A 21,305-nucleotide genomic window follows, 5' to 3' on the forward strand; every position below is an offset into this window, starting at 1 on the left:
AATTTCTTTATTGTTCACATAAATGACAACATTTTCCTCTTAACTCTACTCTTTAACAATCCAAAAACTGAAGTCCATGATTTTCATACTTAAAAAGGGTGTTTGGCTAAATCTTAAAATGCTTTATATACTCATACAACTTATTAAATATTTTAACTGTGTAAAGATATTTAATTTTATTTTAAAAACAAGATTTTAATGTATTTGAATAAAATATTAAAGCTTATAAGATATTAGAGTATTTGTCATGATAACTTTTTCATACTTTAATAATGACTCAAAAACCCATCAGACGGTTAGAATTTAAAATCATATAAATAATAATTTTGTTTTGGAGAGAAAATGTCAACTGTATGAAGGGTAAAAATGAAATACTAACAAAATTATGAGTTTCTTTTTGTCCGATTAGATGTTAAGATTAAAGAGCTTGTAAGATGTTTAAAAAAAAATGGATGGAGTTAATTGTTTTCTAAAAAGATTTTAAAATTCAAAACAATTGCAATAGCTCATAAACTAAGATGTTTTGACGAGCTTATAAACTTAGCCAAACACTCTCTTAGTGTCAATTGAACGTCCTTTGGTCTATAACATCTCAAGGAATAGCCTCAAATATTGAATTAAGGGGTAAGCAATATTGGGTTGAATTTGTATTTAAAATCTTGTTGAATATGTTTTATTTAATATATACACTTTATATATAAAAATTTATTTTAAATAATATAAATGTGTAGTCTCTATACACGTATTATTTATAGATTAATCAAAATAAAAAGAATACAACAAGACTAAGTAGAAAATAAGATCCGAAGCACTATCGCACAAAATCAAACCAAAAATGGAAAGATGAGTTGACAAATAAGGTTAGAGAAATTCTGAAAAGGGCTCCTCATTTTAGATAGGAATTAGATAACTTGCATGGAGAGGATATCTAATTGCATTTAAAGTTAGTTGCGAGATTTCAATTGAGATTGACAAAATTGCACCTTTGCATCATGCCTGAAAAGGACACTCGCTCTCCCAACATCTTCATTGCCCGTACTTTTCTTTACATCAGACCATTCTATATCATCAGCCAACCCTAACAATATTATTCTCTCTCTCTCTCTCTCTCTCTTCAATATTCGTTCCTTTCGGCTATCTTAGCGTTCAATCTTCCTAAACATCGCGTAATAATTGTTTGTTTCCGTAACTCTATACATAATTAGGAGAGGCCTGATTAGTTAACGGAGAATGAAGAATTCAAGAACCAGCAATTATGACATGGCGACGGATTCCAACGTCGTCCTGAAGAAGAAAGAAACGGTTGGCGAAACATTGCAGACTCATGATGGTCAAGAAGAATATTCTTTTCGCCTCAGCAGCACGTCGGAGGCCGGCCCCGCTAACCATGACCGCCCGCCGCCTCCCTCAGGCTCTAGCTCCCCCTACAACAGCGCCGTGTGGGAGGAACCGCAGGCATCTTCAACCCAGACATGGGACCCGCCTTCCTCGCCGTTGTCGAAATCTCCGTGGTCCTCTCACGTGGCGCCTGAATCGTCGTATACGTACACAGGCCTGATGGGGTCCCTTGTCCGCGAAGAAGGGCACATTTATTCATTAGCAGCTTCCGGGGATTTGCTGTACACGGGCTCAGACAGCAAGAACATCAGGGTATGGAAAAACCAGAAAGAATTCTCCGGGTTCAAATCTAACTCCGGATTGGTTAAAGCCATTATCATTGCGGGTGAACGGATTTTCACCGGCCATCAGGACGGAAAAATCCGGGTCTGGAAGATCTCCGGAAAGGATCCAAGCGTTCACAAGCGCATCGGAACATTGCCAACTTTCACGGCCAAAATAAAAAGCTCGTTCAATCCCAACAAGTATGTTGAGGTCAAGAAGAATCAGAATGCAATCTGGATCAAACACGTTGACGCCATTTCATCTCTCAGTTTGAGCGAGGATAAATCCCTGTTATACTCAGCTTCGTGGGATAAAACGATTAAGGTCTGGCGAATTTCAGATTCAAAGTGCCTGGAATCAATCAACGCGCATGACGATGCTGTAAATTCAGTCATCGCCGGCTTTGATGGACTGGTATTCACCGGCTCAGCCGACGGAACCATCAAAGTTTGGCGAAGAGAACTGCAAGGGAAGGGAACAAAGCATTTCTTTTCACAGACATTGTTAAAGCAAGAATGTGCAGTAACAGCCCTAGCTCTCGACCCTTATGCCACAGTTTTATATGGCGGATCATCAGACGGGCTAGTTAACTTCTGGGAACGCGCCAAGTTTCTTTCTCACGGGGGAGTTTTGAGGGGCCACAAGCTTGCAGTACTGTGTTTGGCCACGTCAGGAAATTTAGTGCTCAGCGGATCGGCGGACACCAATATTTGCGTGTGGAGACGGGAAGAAGAGGAGCATTCTTGTTTATCAGTGCTGACCGGGCACACTGGGCCGGTCAAGTGTTTGGCAGTCGAAGAGGATCGTAAAGGGACTGATGTAGGAGGCGGTGACAGGCAGTACACGGCATATAGCGGCAGCCTGGACAAGTCCGTGAAGATATGGAGGGTCTCTGCACAGCCGTGGGAGCCGACTCCACCAGATGCACCACCGCAGCCGCAGCAGCAGCATCAAGTCGAGAGCCAGAACCTACATCAAAGAATTCCGTCGGTTCAGAGCTTCTCATCGTCAGTAGGTAGAGGGAAGGTGAGCCAAAGGAGAAAGTAGCAGTAAAGAGTAAATACCTGGTAATTGGCAAGAAATATCTGCTAATTATTTTACAAGTAGATCATGAGTTAATCAGTAGAGAATTGTTTTTAACATGTCAGATTTTGCTTTAGATCACCATCTCATCTGTAAAATATTAATCTAGCCAAATCGGGTTTAACCGAACCTACGACGAGTGCAATGCCACTATTTATTGATGTACAATTATATTTTTCTGTGATTGGTTTGATTAATTTAGTTCAATTAAACCTGATTAGGATATAAAATTTTCATTAATCAAGACAGAGATTGTAATGAAGGATATTATTTGGTTATATATAAATATATGATTCATTAATTTTATCATTTTACATGTGGCATTAATTAGGACATCATTGGTCAGTTTTCCAGGATTTTGGTGAAGTATCAGTAGTGAATCATTAATCAAAGCTTGCAATTAACATTGGTAACATGGATAAGGATTTTGATGTCTTTGTTTCCTTTTCAATTGCGTCAGTACAATAAGCTTTTCGTTCTTGGCATATCAGTTAAGAAGAAACCTTGTAAGCTGACTTTGGTGGGATTTCAGAATGTGAATGTTAGAAATTCATCATGTACTGAAAAATCAATGTTTTCAGAAATTAAATGAGCATATCTTTCACATGATGTTTGACCCTTAATGCCCATCAAATTTTCTTCGTTGGATTTTTGTGTTTTGGACTTTGGATATTATTTTAGATGAGCAATGTAACAGTAGTCAAAGGAGAAACAAGTGGATGGAATTATTAGATTACATCTCCGTACTCAACCAAATAACTAACTAATTAAAACTAAAGTCATATACACAATACATTCTTGGGATTAATTTATGCAGCTTTCAAGTACGAGTCCAAAACATCCTCTTGAGAATAGATTGTAGGGCTAATCTAACAAGATAATGACCAAGAAAAGTGTAAATTAGTACCCTTCTCAATTTCTATCATTTAAAGTTGAGGTCTCGTGACATTATAACTTTAAGGGGCCTTTATGTAATAATCAAATAGTTAAATAAGTCAACTCAATCGTAAACTTGAATTTTCATTAATTTTTATGCTAATGTCAACAACCTCCATTAATATCACTAACGATTAGGTCCATTTACAAATTAGATGCAAAATAGCTACATTAGGAATCATGCATGCAGAAGAAATATGTTCACATTATTTACTATTTTTCATAGAGGTGACAATTGGATCTGAACTCAATAGAAACAGTGGTTGGTTCATTTTTCAAAAAAAAAATGAAGGCATGGGGGTCTTGAGTCCCGAGTCCTTAGGGACCCATCCCGATCTATTATATAGATACTTTATTTTTCTTCACTTATCAGAATGCCTTCTCTTCCCTTAAATTAGAATCTTGTGAAGTTTAAACATTAATAAAATATTATATTATTTTATTTGTTTGTTATTATTTATTTATTCAATAGTTGATGAATTAAAAAATTGTCCAACAATACTTGATGAGGAGCAAGATAAAAAAGTTGTTACTAATTAATATATAATTACTATGAATTATTAGGTTGTTTTGTTAAGAATAATTTCATTCGTATATGGGAATTTGTTTTTTGAACTTGAATATGAATATTTCATGAACAATTTTATTTATAATTGATATGTTGAATTTTTCTTAAAATATTTATAAAGAAGAAATAAAATAAAATTGATGCGTTAAAAAAATACACGGGTCTAATTGATATGAACTATACTCAAAAGCTTGGGCCGAAGTAAATGCAAATCCTAAAGGGGTGGACCTGCAAAAAAACCGTTGAGTGCTAACGCTCAGGTTAGTCTCGAATTTAGGAATAATAATCGTAAAAATAGTAATGAGATATCGAGATATGATTAAGAAATTCGTAGGAGAAATTGCAATTAGAATGCTAAAACAAGAATATAGAGTACTTTTTCAAATTCTGGAGGGTGCCCCCTTTGGGGGACTGCACCTGTATATATAAAGGGGGCATCCTCTCTGTTGAAACTCTGCACACTACCTTTTATTCTAAAAAAAGGGGACGAAATATGTCGGGATAAGGCAAGATTCGATCTTATTTTTAACTAATCAGCTCACAACAACACGCTTTGCCTAGGGGAGGATTCCTTTCGTCTGATGACTCCTATTTTGCGGGAAATCCCTTCTAGATTTTGGAGTCATGGGTTTTGGAGGCTCCTCCCTTCTCCTGGGTTGTCCTAGTTGCCAAGGTGGTCTTCCTAGGGTGATGTGGTTCAATGTGGATGTTGACCTCAAGGTTCATAAAATGCCACGTGGGAGAATGAGCTGCTATGTGTGTCAGCCTTTTAGGTCGAATATTTGTTGGGTTTTGATCATGATCCAAGTAGGGAATGCTTTCAACCTCCTTCCTTTATCAATCTATTTTCTGAGAGATGCCCCCCAAGGCCGCTTATAAAATTTTCTTAGGCCTTTCATGACTTGAGTATTTTAAAATATTACGAGCATCTCGTTCGTTCTTCTTTTTGAAATGCTTGGACCTCTCTAGACGAGTTTATTTTTATAAAAAATAAATAAAATAAAATAATCGAGACTATCGAATTAAATCTACTCCCACGAATTTTGTATTGGAGGAGGGCGGCATGGGCGGCCTCAAAAGTAGAGAAGTCATTACTGCTTATTTAATTTGCTATTATAACTACATGTTATATGTGGCCTAACTAATTTGTAGCCCTAATTTCAAAGCAAATAAATATATTGGTAGTAAGTAAATAATTTGTGTATAAGACTAAACCCCTCATTGTTCATATGTAGATTGAACAAATAAAGCAATTATTTCTTATTTGGGAAAATTATGATCAAGCTTATCAACCAGCACATTCACGTATTAATTACACAGAACATTGATTCCGGGTTGTTGAAACTCTCATGCATGCACGAAAACCAACCACATGTTCGCGCCCAATCTGCGTTAAAATACCGACAAAAAATGGCCTAATATTTTGACTTATTTAGGATGTGAATTTGGTAATTGTTGGATAAATATTGAGTTACCAATGACAGTGATCCACATAGTCTTCATTCTCTACTCGTATTTCAAAAAATCCTTATTAAAATTAGGTATAATTAAACTAAACTAATTACATAATAAATGTATATACTTATTATATAATTAACATTTTTATTAAATTATTATTAATGATATGATAAGTATACACTTATTATATAATTAATTTCAGCCTAGTTAATATTGTTATTAACTTTCTCAGAACGCTTGATTTTGAATCTACTGAAACCAAAATGAATCCTTTGACCATGGATGAATCATATAACAAAATAAGTTCGTTCTTGAAAAATAAAAGTCGTTTGACTTTATAACAAGAATGTGATATACAAACCGTTAACCGTGTATTATTTATGTGAGAAAATGTCATATAATTAACAACTTTGTTAATTTATTATTAGGGAGAAGCCACAAGTGGAATAATAACCCAGAATTTGGGGCAGCGCAGTTCCTTTGGAGCCAAAAATATTTCATGCGTAAATCAAATTTTCACACCCACGGCCACTATCACGAAAAGAAAACCCGACCAGGGACCACCCACCAAGCACCCAAAGCAATAGATTCCGTTCTTAAAAGACAGAATTGCCCCTAAACTCATCTTCAAACTACCACATGGCTACTTGCTCACATCACCGTCCCACCATCCTACCGTCACTCACACACAGACACAGACACAGTCACTGAGCTGAGCTTTCATGATTTCATCTCTTCTCTTTCCATCATAATGATTTAACAAAACAAGATCACTTTTTTAATACGATTTTGCAATTAAACAAAACCAAAAAAAGATGCCCAACTCCGAAACAGTGCCCACCACCATTTCTCCCACTTTCCCTTTCCCAACACTTTTTTCCTCCACCCCATATACCGTCTTTGTATTTTCTTCCACACTCTTCTCCTGCCCTTAATCTTTCAATTCCTCGTTTATCTCTGAAAGAAAAAGAAAAGGGGGAAGATTTTTGCTAAGATTTCAGTTAATTTTATCCCACTCTTTCACAGAACCAAATTCTTTGCTTGCAACTAAAGGCTGTTTGTTTACTATAGCAACACCTAAAACCCCATGTTTTTTCCGTTACCCTGTTCTTGTTCTGCTCGAGATTCGTGTTTCTTGTGATGCTTGTTCCTATGTGAAGTGGGCTGTGAAATAAAGGGTTTGATTCGAGACGAAGGATATGTCCTTAGAGGTGGCGACCGTTGTGGAAGATGCGGCGGAATATTCCTTTGCTATGGAATATCACGGGCCTCCGATAACCCGTGAGCTGCCGCGGGCCGTGCCCATCAATGTGGATCGGATTCCGGTGGCTGCTGTTGTTTCTCCGCTGCCGTTTTCGGGTAATTTGTCGCTGCCCATTGTGCAACCAATATCTGCTACTGACATAATCGGAAAGAAGCTGTCGAAGGATTTGAAATTAAGCTCCACCTCTGCCGAGTTATTGACTGTTTCCCCGACTTCAGTGATTGCATTTGAGTCTCGGAACAATGAGGTGAGTGAGGGTTCTTATAGTAAAGAACTAGGGTTGGGGACTGAAACTAGTGTTTCACCTAGCTCGGTTGGTAATGCATCGGATGAAAGAGAACCTGAAAATTGTCATAGTAATGATGTTTGCGCTTTGTCCGGTGAGTTAAGTAGTGATTTTGAGTGTTGTCATCGTGATGGCGGGGTGAACGGAGCAAATGAGAGGGGATATTCTTCAATTAGTCCTGATCGTTCATGTGAGTTAGGTGGGGTTGGGACTTCAGAGGCTTTAGGGTCTTTGGATAGCTTTGAGAAGTCAAGGGATTCCTCGGGGAGTCTGCACAAGTCGAGGCTGTCTAGTGGTTTTAAAGAGAGCTTAGATTTTAATGAGTCTAATCGAACAGACTGGGCATCCAATGAGTCAGTGTTGAGTATGGATTATCTGTCCTCTAGGGTTTCTTCTCGTAAGTTTGGGGATGGGAATAATGAATCTGCTTGTGATGTGAGGCGAGGCCCCGTGGTTACATTTTGTGATATTGAGTCAGATGATGGAAATACGAATGAGGAGCTTAGTCGTTCAGAACCTGAGGTGGTTAGAGCAAAGAAAGAACCTACTGTTAAAGTAAAGAAAGGAGCGTGTTATCGGTGCTTGAAAGGAAATAGATTTACAGAAAAGGAGGTATGCATGGTTTGTGATGCTAAGTATTGCATTAACTGTGTGCTTAGAGCAATGGGGTCCATGCCTGAAGGTAGAAAGTGCGTGACTTGCATTGGATACCCCATTGATGAATCAAAGCGCGGATCTTTGGGAAAATGCTCTAGAATGCTCAAGCGGTTGCTCAATGATCTTGAGGTTCGGCAGATAATGAAGGCTGAGAAATTGTGTGAAGTGAACCAATTGCCACCTGAGTATATCTATGTGAATGGTAGGCCTCTTTATCATGAGGAGTTGATCATGCTGCAGAGCTGTCCTAATCCACCAAAGAAGCTGAAACCAGGAAATTATTGGTATGACAAAGTATCAGGTCTTTGGGGAAAGGTGAATGACGATAAGCTTAAAGTTATAATTCCTGAAATTTTTGCTTCATTTTTATCTCTTGCTCCTTCCTACTGAAGGGACTATTTACTGAATTTTACAGGAAGGACAGAAGCCTTCACAAATTATTAGCCCCCATCTGAATGTTGGGGGTCCTATTAAGGCAGATGCTAGCAATGGAAACACCCAAGTTTATATAAATGGTCGTGAGATCACAAAAGTGGAATTGCGTATGTTAAAGGTTGTCATTTTGGTTGTCCAACATACATCGTTAACTGTTCTCTTGACATTCTTTGTTAAATTCATTTCTATGAATGTTTGTAGTTAGCGGGAGTTCAATGTGCCGGGAATCCACATTTTTGGGTGAATGATGATGGTTCGTACCAAGAGGAAGGACAGAAAAATACAAAAGGTTATATCTGGGGCAAGGTTCGACTTCTATCAAATCTATGATGTCTTTCTTTCCTGTCGCAAAAATTAAAAGAAAATACAGTTACACTTTTTCTGTATTCCAGAGAGCCGCCATCTTGTTTCACTACTTATTGATGTTACTGTTCAGGCTGGAACGAAGCTGCTTTGTGCTGTACTTTCTCTCCCAGTTCCTTCTAAATCATCACATCCTTGTGGGGAGCAAGTAACTAGCATGATCAGTCGGAGTATGCCAGATTATCTTGAACAAAGAGCAATTCAGAAACTTCTTTTGATTGGATACAGTGGATCTGGGACAAGTACCATATTTAAACAGGTAGCTCTTAAGAATTTTCCCAGATATTGATTGCACTTTGAAACACAAGTATTGGCCATATTGTTATTGAATAAACGTTATTTCTTTTTTTTCTTTTTCAGTTTTTTTACTTTATCAGTCTTTTGTCGTTATTGGAGTGACATCCCCATTTAGCCACTAAACTGAAATGATGATCTTCAATTTAATGTATAGCGCTGAAGTGGATGGTGTAGCATTTATTTAACATAATGAAGCATTTTTTGGTCCTTTGGATATGTGAGGTAGGATCATGTCTTTCAGTTCGATTCCATTATTGACATAAAACTTCAACTAACACAACTATTAGGATGAGAAACTGAGCATTTCTGATACAATGTAACTTCTGTTCTATAAAGTGAATTAAATTTGAAATCATATTTTAGAAAATAGTAGGATACATTCTTTCACATTTTTAGTTCAGAAAAAAAATTATCATCATGGTGTGGTAGGTAACATTTGCAAGTATCAGCACCTTATCCCAGTACATCAACGAGATACTGCATTGTTAAGCATTTGGTAGCGTCTGAGACCCAGATAAATGCAAGAGTTGAAATAAGAAAATGCTTGAATACAAATATGGGCAGACAGTACGTTTGCTTTACTCTACTCACATCATATATTCTGATAGGCTTTTGATGACTCCAGACTACTCACATATCACACCTACTGAACTCCTCCTTTTTGTACCATCTCAACTTCTCTTTACCAGATGGGACAAATTTCTAACCTCTCTATATTATTTACTAGTTTTAATCCCTTCTGATTCTCATCCTTTGTGACAACATTTAGTAACCCATTCTAATTCTGGAAGCATGTTGCTCCCTACAAAGTTGATTACTGTAATATTGTCCAACCTCACATTACTTGTAATGTCAATGCGGTGTTTTAGCTATTTAAATATGAATTAGCTTGCTTGCTGGTGATGCAACTTAGTTGATGGCACTTAAGTACTTGAGGTTTCTAATAATCTGCACTTTATCTTGTGATCAATTATCATTTTGCTGGAGCATTTAAGTGAAATGCTTGTTCGGATTGCTTTTATCCTTTATGCCATATTGGGAAATATTCAAACCTTTGACATGTTTAGTGTTGTTGGATTAGGCTAAAATTCTTTACAAAGACATACCTTTCTCCGAGGATGAGCGTGAACAAATTAAATTAGTGATCCAGAGCCATGTGTATACTTACATCGGGATACTTCTTGAGGGCCGCGAGCGCTTTGAAGAAGAAAGTCTGAATGACTTGAGGCAAAATCAGTCTTCTGATGGTTCAGCGCTTGCAGGTAGAAATTCATCTGAATATTTTTCTTATTCGCTCAAGCATGCGAGTATAAAAGCATCATCCGATTGTAAGCTGGGATCTAATTGCTAATGTACTTTATAGCTTTGGGTTTTGTTTGTTTTACAATTTATTGATGTGCTTTTTAGAGTTTGAGACACTCGGATCATTTGTTGTTATACAGTTTACAATTTATTGTGTTATCAACCTTCAGTAATGATTTTTCGCCAAATTGGTTTTCGAGATTAACAGGCAATTAAAGCTTCACTTGCATTTATCACGTTCCTTATATGTGATGAAGAAATTTGATGGTTCCTGCCATTGAACTTTTTATTTAGTTTATTTTGTAAACTTCATTTTGTCAGATGCATGAATAATTTATAACGAGTAATTTGAATGAGCTAGTAAAGTTGCTCATTTATCATGTAAGTTATATGTTATAAGAAGATTTAATGATCCATGACTATAAAGTTTTACTTATTAACTTTTCAAACATTTCAAATGCATCAAGGGTGTATATCAACTCATTCTGATGCTATTTTTATCCCCAACCCCACGCCGTTTTTCCTGCCAGAACCTAGTACATTATAGTTTAGCATTATTGTATAATTGAGAATATTTTCTCTTGTATGGTTAATCAGAGTAAGCCAAGTTTATGCGAAATGAGGTTCCTCTATCAGCCATGAAAAGAAACTGTATCCTCTAGATTGATTATTCATTGGCGTCCAAGTTGTATATTTGCAGGGGTAGAAAAAGATTGTGTAAAAGTTGAAATCCATTTATGTTTTAATTTACATAAAACTGGATATTGTTGCTAACACATAAACTGGTGTTGCAGATTAAAAAAAAAATCATTCAGGTCACTTTCTATGAATATTAGGAAAGATGCCAACTTTAGTGGTGAATTCCCGGTGACATGTTGAGGTCTCATAGCTTCCAAAAATCTAGACTGCTCCATATCAGAGTGGATAAAATGCAGTTGACATAGAAATGCCTGCTGCATGTATTGATTTCAAGTGCTTTGTGATATCATTTTTTAAAACTGTTGAAGAGCTTTTCCCTCCATGTTACGGCTTAATAATTTATTTTTTGAAATCTGTACTGGTTGTCCCTGTATGCTTTTGTCGCTGACATGTATAATTTGTTAGCTTTAAATGCGTGCTTGGTTTATAACAGGGCATGTTGACTGCAATGGTGAGAAGACTCTTTATTCCATATGTCCACGACTGAAGGCATTTTCCGACTGGCTCCTTAAGATCATGGCATCAGGTACTTTGGAAGCTATCTTCCCGGCTGCTAGTCGGGAATATGCACCACTGGTTGAGGAACTGTGGAGTAATCCAGCTTTCCAGGCAACGTACAAGCGGAGAAGTGAATTGGAAACTCTCCCCAGTGTTGCGAGTTATTTCTTAGAGCGGGTAAGATAATGACCTTGTTACTTCCTGGCCTGGCTGTTAGATTGAGTGTCGAATATTCCGTTATAGAAACGACAAATTCTTTTGTGGAATGTCATGCTTTTATTCATTCTAGATGTCTCATTTGTAGGCGATCTCGAGGGTGACTACACTGTTTGTTTTGGTCATAGTTCATAATTCTTTCTATGTCTAGTGCAAAATTATTTGAGAGTGAATTCTAAATATGGATCCTGTTATCCTTGTAAGATAATAATAGACAGCAGAAGAGGTTTAGATAATTTTTCACATCCAGTGATCCACCTTATTAAATTTTACAAGATCATTACTGTATTTTCATTTCATTTCCTCTCAATTAATTGTTTGCATGATCCCTTCTTGTTTTGCTTTCTCCTTTACCAGGCTGTTGAGATATTGAAACCGGATTATAAACCATCTGATGTGGATATCCTTTATGCTGAACATGTTACTTCATCCAATGGGCTTTCATGTGTGGACTTCTCATTTCCTGAGTCAGCATATGATGATGATGCTGACAGTGGGGATCTGCATGATTCTTTGCTCAGGTAGTGTAATAGAACATTTTTCTTCTCTGGAATTTTGTGAGAAAGTTATCTTACAATTATGGTTATTTCTACTACAGAGTTCCATATTCTGATGTCTGAGTTTATGTTTTGTAACTATGAACGTGGTTTGTTGCCTATACTTATGTGTGCGCATGCATCATTTGTTTCTTTTCAAACAATTAAGGAAACATGTAAAAGGCAAAAGAAGTTTCAATCAGTTCTTGCTTCTTGGCAATGAAAAAACAAGAAGTTTTATACTGCGGCGATGATTGAGAATACTATAAATTTCCCAATTTCTCTTCAAGCTATTCTTGGTCATTCTGACCTGGGTTAAGTTACAAAAGGTTGACGACGTTGTGCTTTGTTCTCTCTTGCTCTCTTGACGTTATTTTTGTTCAATTGATCACAGATTTCAGCTGATAAGATTACAGGCGAAAGGCTTTGGAGAAAACTGCAAGTGGCTTGAAATGTTTGAAGATGTTCGGATTGTTATTTTTTGTGTCTCTTTAAGTGACTACGATCAGTTTGCCATTGATGGTGATGGGAACGCAGTCAACAAGATGCTGTTGAGCAAAAAGTTCTTTGAGAACATGGTTACTCATCCAACCTTTGATCAGATGGACTTCCTTCTCATATTAAATAAATTTGACTTGTTCGAGCAAAAGATAGAACAGGTTCCTTTGAGTCTATGTAATTGGTTTGATGACTTTCATCCGGTGGTGAGTCGTAACCGCCCCAACAATGCAAACCATCCAACCCTTGGGCAGTTGGGCTTTCATTACATTGCTGTCAAGTTCAAAAGGCTCTATGCAGCCCTGACAGGTCGAAAGCTATATGTATCACTAGTGAAAGCTATGGAGCCTAATAGTGTAGATGCAGCACTGAAATATGCAAGGGAGATTCTAAACTGGGATGAAGATAGACCCAACTTTAGCTTGAGTGAGTATTCGGTTTATAGCACAGAGGCAAGTTCCTTCTCTCACTGAGACGGGCAATGGAATAGTTTCTTGCCATTGTACAGAAATTACATGTGAATGAGAAAACAAAGTTAGATGTTGACCATGCTCTGTTTCTAATGTTTTCCTTAGTTGGGTTCTTGCTGATATATCGATAAGTAGCAGATACCATCCAATAGTGAACGGTAGGTGAGTTTTACTGCATTTATAATAGATAGTTTCAATTGTAAAATTCCAGAAAAAGGAGCTACTGGGTAGTATGTATTTCTGGTGAAATGGGATTGGATTGAACTGTTTCTAGACAGGGTGATGTTGTGACGGTAATGCATTGGATTTACTGTACAAAATGGAACAGTGAAGGGCAGATGTCCTATTCCTGAATTTGAAAAACTTGTGCCTGGTTTTGTTTACAATTCCCTAATTGAATTCGTTGCTGATATTCTGCTTGCAATACTTTTGGCACCTGCTGCGACTGAAAAAGGATGCCCGACAGGCTCAACCAATCTAACTAATTGCGCGCTGCCATTGTGCTGTGTCTGGTGAATGTGAGGCCCATGAATGTATATGCTTGCATTATTCCTTGGCATGTAAAGAATTCGTTATTAATGCTGATATTGCTTATTTAGTATAAATCACTTAAACACAGAATCCTAATAAAAAATAAGCCCAAACAGCGTAAATTTCCTCATTAAAGCGCGGCTGTATTCCTTTGCTGCTACTATGAAAATTGAGAAGGGCCTGAACTGTTATTTGTATACAGGAAATGACAAAGGATGTTGCAGTACCGAAACAATGGAATTCGATAGATATTCTCATGTTCAATAGAACAAACCAAACATGGGCTAAATTTGTCTATAATTTACTCATCGTTCTATATTTATCAACAACAATGTTAGTTTGTATCATTAGAGCCAAACGAGGCTTGACAGAATAAAATTTAGAGAGCCTGCCAACAACATGACTAACATCATCTACCTTTTCTTTTGTTGAAGGAAAAGATTAGATTGAATTGAACTCCTTATCTTTATCTAAAAGAATCAAAACTATTTAAATTTTAGTTTCGTCAGTATTCATTTGAACATGGTCTAACTTGATCACCTAACTCATAACCACACTAGAAATGGTAAAGGCTATCTAAAAGAATCAAAACTACTTAAATTTTAGTTTCATCAGTATTCATTTGAACATGATCTAACTTGATCACCTAACTCATAACCACACTAGAAATGGTAAAGGCTAGACAGCCAACTCCTCTGTGCATGATGAGATGTCATGCAGATTGGTGTTCTGGGTTTTATGATTCATCAAATCGCAAGATTTTTGGATTTCAATTCAGAAAGTGATAAAAATGTCGAGGATATACGACAACTGGGAGAGGCTAGTTGCAGCCACACTGAGGGAACAGCTTCGGCAACTCTGTCACGCTCCCTCCAGGGACACCAGCATCAGCTCCCGAGCTTCCAATTTCAGTTTTCCTTCTCCATATCCCGACGTGCCCTTCGATTCTTTAACCACAGTAGCTCTTCTTGGTATCAGCACAGTCCTCCTTATGTTGGAGGGTCTCACTGGGGCCATAATACCAGTGATTTTGAAGTTGAGCAAAGTGCCAAGGCTGAGAAATCACAGTTATTGCCACCGGAAGAAATCTTTGTAAATGGTGAGCCACTTCGTCAAGAGGCGCTGGCTATCTTGCAGAGCTGCCGGCATCCACCCAAAAAGCTGAAACCGGGATATTATTGGTATGATAGATCCTCAGATTTTTGGGGGAAGGTAAATGCTGTAGCTTTTCAAACGTAGTGATAATTCTTCTTCTTCTTTTTCTTCTTCTTCTGTATTTTGTTACTACGAATAGAAGTCTCTCGAATGCTTGCTCTAGATATTGAGCTTGGAGTATTTATGATCATGGGGAATTTGACAGCAAGGAGAAGCCTTCACAAACCCCATCTGAATGTGGCCGGGCGACTCGACGTGTATGCTAGCCACGGCAACACGCACGTTGACATAAGTGGCCGGAGATCACCAAAGTGGAGCTGCGTATGTTAAAGGTGGATACTTGTTAAAATTTGGGGTCAGTTTCGGCATTTATTCTTATATATTCTTCTTTACATGATTGTTTTGGCTTAGCAGTTTGCAGGTGTCAAATATAGGCTAGGTACACAGTTTTGGATGTCTGCAGATGGTTCGTACGTATTAGAGGGTCTAAATAACATATTGGGGTCTATATGGGACAAGGTGGTCCTTTCTGAACTATGAATTCACATCACTCTACCATTGGCTTCTTACTTTGTGATGGAAGTTAATTGTTTTTCAGGCTGGAATGAAGCTACTTTGTTCTTTCCTCTCTCTTCCATTTCCTCCTAAATCTGCTTATACTTCTGGAGAGCAATCCGGGCCTGACTACTTGAGAAAAACGACATTCAGAAACTGCTTTTGATTGTATGTGATGTGATGGATCTGGAGCAAGGACCATTTTTAAGCAGGTAGCTGGTGATCATTCACTCTCTGAATATTAGAGCATATTTTTTGAAGCTACATCTTTCATATTCTGGCAGAAAGCATGATATGTAACCTTCTGATACCCTTACTCTCATCATGCTATTCTAGTAATGCTTGATGGATTGTTGTATTTATCATACTGAATATTGGTTTCTTAGCCAAATTTCTACAAAGATGTAGCTTCCACAGAGGACGAGCTTGAACACATCAAAGACTTGATACACACAGGAACATACAGTTGCATTTGCCAACTCCTTTCTTCTCATGAATTCTGGTTGGCAGGTAATGATATAGCATGCGGCATTCCCTTTAACCCTTGGGCCAGCAAATGGCATCAGTTGTCAGCACATTTTTGTATCATTTTGTATTCCTTACACAATTTATAAAATATATTTTCAGCTTCTTAAGTTTAAGTCATTTTCTGGATAATTTTAGACTTTCCTGCGGATCAACACATATGGTATTTTGACGAAATCGCCTCCAAACACATACAGATCCTTGTATGTTGATTATGCAGTTCAGAAATGTCTGTCTAGGTACTAGTTTTGCTCTATAATTCCACGGAGTTGCATACTTGCACTCATATCTTGAAACATTTTGCTTCTGTGAACTGGATTGAGGAACAAATGCATGAGAAACTTGATGATGACTGAATATACATGTTTTAGTTTCATGACTGGAAAAATATATTTCTACATGTTCTATTTGTGCACCCTATTTTCTGATTAATCTAGGGAATTGTTTTACAATATGCTGGACTTTTCAGAACAGTTCAAATGAGAGACCAGATGTTCCTTAATGCTTTTTGATATGCTTACAAAATGGAAATCCGTATTAAATTCCTTAGTCTGTATCCCCGAATGAAGAAGTAAGCACTTGGTACTTCAAAATTGGTGTACTGGTAACCTAGGCCAGATGGGTTTTCATTATATTTCGATCAAGTTCAAGAGACTCTTCGCTGCTCTAACTGGTCGAAAGTTGTATGTTGTTGCACGAGTAAGCTGTCTGGAGCCAAAGAGCGTAGACGCAGCACTCAAGTATGCGAGGGAAATTCTGAAATGGAATGCAGAGTGAATATTTGTATTACAGCACTGAGGAAATTATCTACTCTGATGAAGATGGTTTCGGTGAATATCTTAATGTGATTGACTTCGGTTATTATACAGAGTAAGAAAACTAGAGTTTGTATAAGAATTACTATTCTTGGCATTTCTCTGAGTTATACGAGCGTTTGATTCTGGGCTGAAGCATGCCATTCTAGAATCCTTGCAGCATTTCAAGATTTACCTGATGCTAAGTTCATGCCTCCCGATTGACGCTCGGGTAACTAAAAAAAAGATTTAACTACTGAGTCCAGGTGTTCAAAACCAAGAACACAAGCTACCAGCTTAGATACAGATCCAGAAGAAAACAACGAACAAAAGAAAACATTTTCCTATCAAGAACTGCGGAGTATTGGAGGCCTCCCCCTTTTCTTCTTCGCATAACTGAATAATTCACCGTCAGTTTCTTTTTTGAGCACCTTGGCTTCGATTATATTGTCTGAACTGCTGACTAGTTCGAAAGAAATCGTGCTTCCAACCACAACCCTGTTTCCTGTCAGAAATTCGTTCCATCCCCCAGTCATAGCGAACCTACCGCCTCTCTTCGCTGATACATGAACTGGCCACTTCTTCCCTTTTGCATTCACCAGTGTCAGCTTCCTATTTCTCACAATTCCACTGCCCAGAACGAAATCTCTGGGAATTTCCTGATAATATCAAGAATAAATATGTAAACAAGAAGAAACAGCACTATAATAATGTTTTAGGACAGAAGACGCAATCACCAGTTTGGATTCGTGGTTTTTGGTAAGTTTCTTGATAAAACTCCAAATTTGTCGATCATCTGTTTCACCAGAAACGAATTCATCGTGCCTCGTCCTTAGAACACGATCATCAGCTGTTTATGCATGACATTCAAAACTGAGGTTACTGTGAAAGGTTGCAAAAGAAAAATGCATGGAGAGTTGAAAGAACTGAAATCGAACCGCGAGGGTTATCATAATCAGCTTGTTCGTGGGTTCTGGGACAAGAATGTAACTGCTTCTGGCAGCCACTCATTCCATACACTGAGACCTCAAACGTCGACTTCCCGTCAAACTTGAAGAGCAGAAATTCCCGGAATTTCAGATCGAGATCTTGGGCGAATTTGGTCCATCCATCGGTGAAGAAATGCTGCTGCCCAATTTGTTCGATTCTGACAGTCCATGAATCTCCAGATTCAGTATGGAGTTTGGCATTTCCAGAGAAGTTCTCCCCATAATCCTTCACAAACTGAGGCGGCAATCGCTGTAGCAGAACTCATTCAACAATTAGTTATGTGCATTCATCTTTCAGATACAGAGAAAACAGTTCATAAATCAGACAGAAGGAGTTATCTTACGAGTTGACAAGTGAAGTTATCAGCGCTCAAGAACTTGTAAAAAGAAGTCATCATTTCTTCTTAGTTCTTGACCATTGTTTTTCTTCGTTCCTGCTAGTAAATTAGTATGAGGAATGTGGAAAGTTGAGCTAATAGTTGGTAAATTTCACCGGATATTTCTTTTTCCTTTTTAGCTCCCTGAAATTTTTGCAAATTCACCGACAGGGTAGACCATTGAAACGTCGATTTATATTTGCCTATTTGGTGGAAATTTGGACACAGGCCCCAGTCGTTAATATCAAGGTGGCTGGGAAAACGAAAAAGGCCCAACACAAGTTTCCAGCTTGTATGTCTGTCTGTCCTTAATTTTTTTTTCTTTTCATTCTACTCTGTTTGATATTTTATTAATTAATTGATTTCTTTTGGTTGCTTTGTGTTATCAATTAATTAAACTAATTGTCAAGAATTTATTTTATTTTTTTCAACTTTAACTTTTCATCAGCTCTCAATTAATTATGATAGTTTACGGGTTTCTACGATCTTAACAATATATATATGATCATAATGTAACTTATGAAAAGTGAAAACGAAGTAAAGAGCATCTTTCCATTCATGGAAATACGCTACGCTGGTCCAATTCCAAAATTTTGCTGGTACACAGCATTATGCACATATTCGGGAGGGGGGCATGGGCATAAAGATCTTCATGATACAATCATAATTCAATACACAGATTGGGTCGGGTTGGGTTGGGTTGGGTCGGGGTGGGGTGGGGGGTTATGATACAATCATAATTTGAATTGTTTTCAATTAGGCCTTGCTCTGCCTTTTTATTAGTTGAAAAACATGGAAGATTCTGGCTTTTTATTAGTCGGAAAACAGAGAAAAAATATTTAGTTCTTCAAGAACAAAAGAGAGTTCCATAGACAAAAAGTACAAAAATGTTTGTTATCTCAAGACGACAATATTGTAACAAGCCATGCAATTTACTCCAACTCAAAAATAGAAAAATACCAATTTATCTTAACATATTTTTTCAATAGATTAATTTACCAAATAAAAAGATGTAAATTTTTTCATTTAAAAAAATAAAAACAAAGTGACGTAGTTTACGAAAAAAAATTCATAAAAAAATGTTGCATATACTAACATAAGGATGGCTTGCATATTTTTTCGAATAATTAAAAAGTTGGTGCTAGTTCAAAATTACAGGAACATAAACACAATTGACATAATGCTGAATTACACAGCTCACAAACGATATATACATATTGTAAACAATATTCATCTTCCCCAGAGTTAATGCTAGAATTAGCTATTTCCCTCTTTTGATCTGCTTAACCTCAATCACATTTCTACTTGGAATGAATTCAAACGAATAGGTTCTCCCAAATCGCAGCTTATTTGCTTTCCGGAAATCGGACCAACCCACAGCCAAGTCGAGCTTGAAATTGGACAGGGTGGACCTTGAATCCAGAACAACATTCCAACGCTGTCCCCCTGGATACTCCACAGCCACTTTCTTTTTCCCTATTAAACCTGCTGCTTCCGCGAAATGCTTCCTAATACACTGAAGAAGCGTTCAACAACGGAAAACAGATGAAAATAAACATTTCAGACCAACTTGCTAATCGCTGCATACACCTCAGACATGGTTGAGAGAATTTACCACTCTTGATAGTTGATGGCGTTTCAGAACTATTTCAAAATATGGATTCGAGTTATTGGATTTACTCTCATCGTCGGTCCCTGCGCCTTCATTCTCCATAATGCGTGTTCTTGATCGTTTATTCTTTCGACCTGTTCTCATGCAACAATGGCCAAACAACACACCATTTACAGGTTTTTCTAATGGAAAAAAGCAGAATAATCATAAGCTCAAAGCAACAAATTAAAGCTAACCGCTGGGTTGGCGGTTCATGCATTTGTAACCACTGCTGAATTCACCAGAATCCTCAACCCGGCAAGTCCGGCCGAAAGATTGCCTTTCGCAGCCAAGGATCCCATATACATAAACATCAAACGTCGACTTGCCAATAAGCCTGAAAACCAGAAATTCCAACTTTTCCAACTTTATGTCTTGGACGAATTCCGTCCAGCCCATCGTGAAGTAATACTGCTCGTTGTTCATCCGCTCAAGTTTCACGTCCCAAGTTTCTCCGGAACTAATCCTGAGCTTCACATTTTCAGCAGTCAAGCATCCTCCGTGTTTCTGTACGAAAACCGGCGGCACTCTCTACACAGTACAACACAAAATTCATATATAATCATTCATGGGAATGAATTGTTAAAGCGGTAATTGTAAGCAACGACTTACGAGTTGGCGAGTGAAATCGTCGGTGATAAAGATTTTGAAAAATGAAGGCATACAATTAGGCTTTCTGCCCATGATTTTCCGTCGATGATCGTTGAGTTCTATTCCCGACCCACCTCCTGGTATAAGTACTCCCTGGGTCTGGGAATGCGAAGCTGCGGCTACAGTGAAAATTCTGAATTGATAGCACTCAAATTCAATAAATCATCTTACAAGTAATTACCAAATCTTTTGCGTGTACTTCTTCCAAAGTAATTTCTCAATTGACAGCACACCATCAATTACTTGCACGAACTATGAATTTCGTTTCATTAAACATTTTTAATGGGATTTTAAGTGAAAGTCTATTTAAAAGATATTGAATATTTGGTCGGGAAAATTATATAGATATCTGGAATGTTAATCACATTTCTAAAACTTTTCGTTTTTACAGAGTGAGATTTACAGGTCTTTTCAAAATGCGCATACAGTATCCTGAGGAAGTAAAAATTATTGATTCTTTTGCAAAACATATTTTATTAATGTAAACTGACTTTTCCAGAAACAATTATTGAAAAGTGTGTTTATTTTAAGAGGAAAAACATAAATTTAATTCTGTAAATTAAGGAGTGATATTTTTTGATCATACACAAATTAATTTTTTTAATAATTAAATTATGACAATTTTAATCTTCACAATGGAAACATCGCATTTGATTTGATATGAAGACTGAACATGTCCTCTTTTGCAGCCTTTACTACAGAGCATGTGACTTTGTACCGTGCATTTCTTGCTAGCTCAGAGGTTGGGACACATTTCGATTATTGCAGAACCTCGAATTCATGTGATGCATAGCCTTTCTTTGTTTTTGTGTTTTTGCATTTCTCGATACAAGATAAAACAAATTCAAT

General features: G+C 37.4%; 4 protein-coding genes and 1 long non-coding RNA gene across 6 annotated transcripts; 3 read left to right on the plus strand and 2 right to left on the minus strand.

The window, feature by feature from the left end:
- Positions 1-1,012: 1,012 nt before the first annotated feature.
- LOC105177707 (protein JINGUBANG) lies at positions 1,013-2,986 on the plus strand. The gene has a single exon (XM_011100943.3). It carries the CDS (start codon positions 1,231-1,233, stop codon positions 2,707-2,709), a length of 1,479 nt encoding a protein of 492 aa, XP_011099245.1. The 5' UTR covers positions 1,013-1,230; the 3' UTR covers positions 2,710-2,986.
- Positions 2,987-6,401: 3,415 nt separating this feature from the next.
- Positions 6,402-13,614, plus strand: XLG1 (extra-large G-protein 1). Its single transcript, XM_011100942.3, has 8 exons — positions 6,402-8,229; positions 8,330-8,467; positions 8,551-8,655; positions 8,786-8,971; positions 10,091-10,271; positions 11,444-11,685; positions 12,082-12,245; positions 12,655-13,614. The coding sequence occupies exons 1-8, from the start codon at positions 6,907-6,909 to the stop codon at positions 13,229-13,231; spliced, it is 2,916 nt and encodes a 971-aa protein (XP_011099244.2). The 5' UTR covers positions 6,402-6,906; the 3' UTR covers positions 13,232-13,614.
- Positions 13,615-14,292: 678 nt separating this feature from the next.
- Positions 14,293-16,960, plus strand: LOC105177705 (uncharacterized). 2 transcript variants are annotated; one of them, XR_002288318.2, is made up of 4 exons: positions 14,293-14,971; positions 15,120-15,246; positions 15,329-15,433; positions 15,513-16,960. It is a non-coding gene; the product is annotated as an uncharacterized LOC105177705 (long non-coding RNA). The 2 variants fall into 2 exon arrangements; XR_002288317.2 differs by having other exon boundaries at positions 15,329-16,960.
- Positions 16,961-17,021: 61 nt separating this feature from the next.
- Positions 17,022-18,337, minus strand: LOC105177704 (B3 domain-containing protein REM9). Its single transcript, XM_011100939.3, has 4 exons — positions 18,122-18,337; positions 17,727-18,027; positions 17,526-17,638; positions 17,022-17,447 (listed from the first exon to the last, which is right to left on the minus strand). The coding sequence occupies exons 1-4, from the start codon at positions 18,173-18,175 to the stop codon at positions 17,136-17,138; spliced, it is 780 nt and encodes a 259-aa protein (XP_011099241.1). The 5' UTR covers positions 18,176-18,337; the 3' UTR covers positions 17,022-17,135.
- Positions 18,338-19,306: 969 nt separating this feature from the next.
- LOC105177703 (B3 domain-containing protein At5g18000) lies at positions 19,307-20,755 on the minus strand. Its single transcript, XM_011100938.3, has 4 exons — positions 20,418-20,755; positions 20,003-20,336; positions 19,770-19,900; positions 19,307-19,670 (listed from the first exon to the last, which is right to left on the minus strand). The coding sequence occupies exons 1-4, from the start codon at positions 20,487-20,489 to the stop codon at positions 19,416-19,418; spliced, it is 792 nt and encodes a 263-aa protein (XP_011099240.1). The 5' UTR covers positions 20,490-20,755; the 3' UTR covers positions 19,307-19,415.
- Positions 20,756-21,305: the final 550 nt, after the last annotated feature.

Source organism: Sesamum indicum, linkage group LG9 (genome assembly GCF_026168435.1).
Source record: "Sesamum indicum cultivar Baizhima isolate 11 linkage group LG9, ASM2616843v1, whole genome shotgun sequence".
Lineage (NCBI taxonomy): Eukaryota > Viridiplantae > Streptophyta > Magnoliopsida > Lamiales > Pedaliaceae > Sesamum > Sesamum indicum.

Bases quoted from the DNA above. Each gene is read 5' to 3' on its own strand.
- LOC105177707 (XM_011100943.3), top strand. From the start codon at position 1,231: ATGAAGAATTCAAGAACCAGCAATTATGACATGGCGACGGATTCCAAC.
- XLG1 (XM_011100942.3), top strand. From the start codon at position 6,907: ATGTCCTTAGAGGTGGCGACCGTTGTGGAAGATGCGGCGGAATATTCC. The intron at 8,230-8,329 runs GTGAATGACGAT...TGAATTTTACAG, and splicing joins TATCAGGTCTTTGGGGAAAG to GAAGGACAGAAGCCTTCACA. The intron at 11,686-12,081 runs GTAAGATAATGA...CTCCTTTACCAG, and splicing joins CGAGTTATTTCTTAGAGCGG to GCTGTTGAGATATTGAAACC.
- LOC105177704 (XM_011100939.3), bottom strand. From the start codon at position 18,175: ATGATGACTTCTTTTTACAAGTTCTTGAGCGCTGATAACTTCACTTGT. The intron at 18,028-18,121 runs GTAAGATAACTC...GTTCTGCTACAG, and splicing joins ATAACTTCACTTGTCAACTC to CGATTGCCGCCTCAGTTTGT. The intron at 17,639-17,726 runs GTTCGATTTCAG...ATGCATAAACAG, and splicing joins TGATTATGATAACCCTCGCG to CTGATGATCGTGTTCTAAGG.
- LOC105177703 (XM_011100938.3), bottom strand. From the start codon at position 20,489: ATGGGCAGAAAGCCTAATTGTATGCCTTCATTTTTCAAAATCTTTATC. The intron at 19,901-20,002 runs GTTAGCTTTAAT...GCATGAGAACAG, and splicing joins CATGAACCGCCAACCCAGCG to GTCGAAAGAATAAACGATCA. The intron at 19,671-19,769 runs GTAAATTCTCTC...ACGCTTCTTCAG, and splicing joins GCCATCAACTATCAAGAGTG to TGTATTAGGAAGCATTTCGC.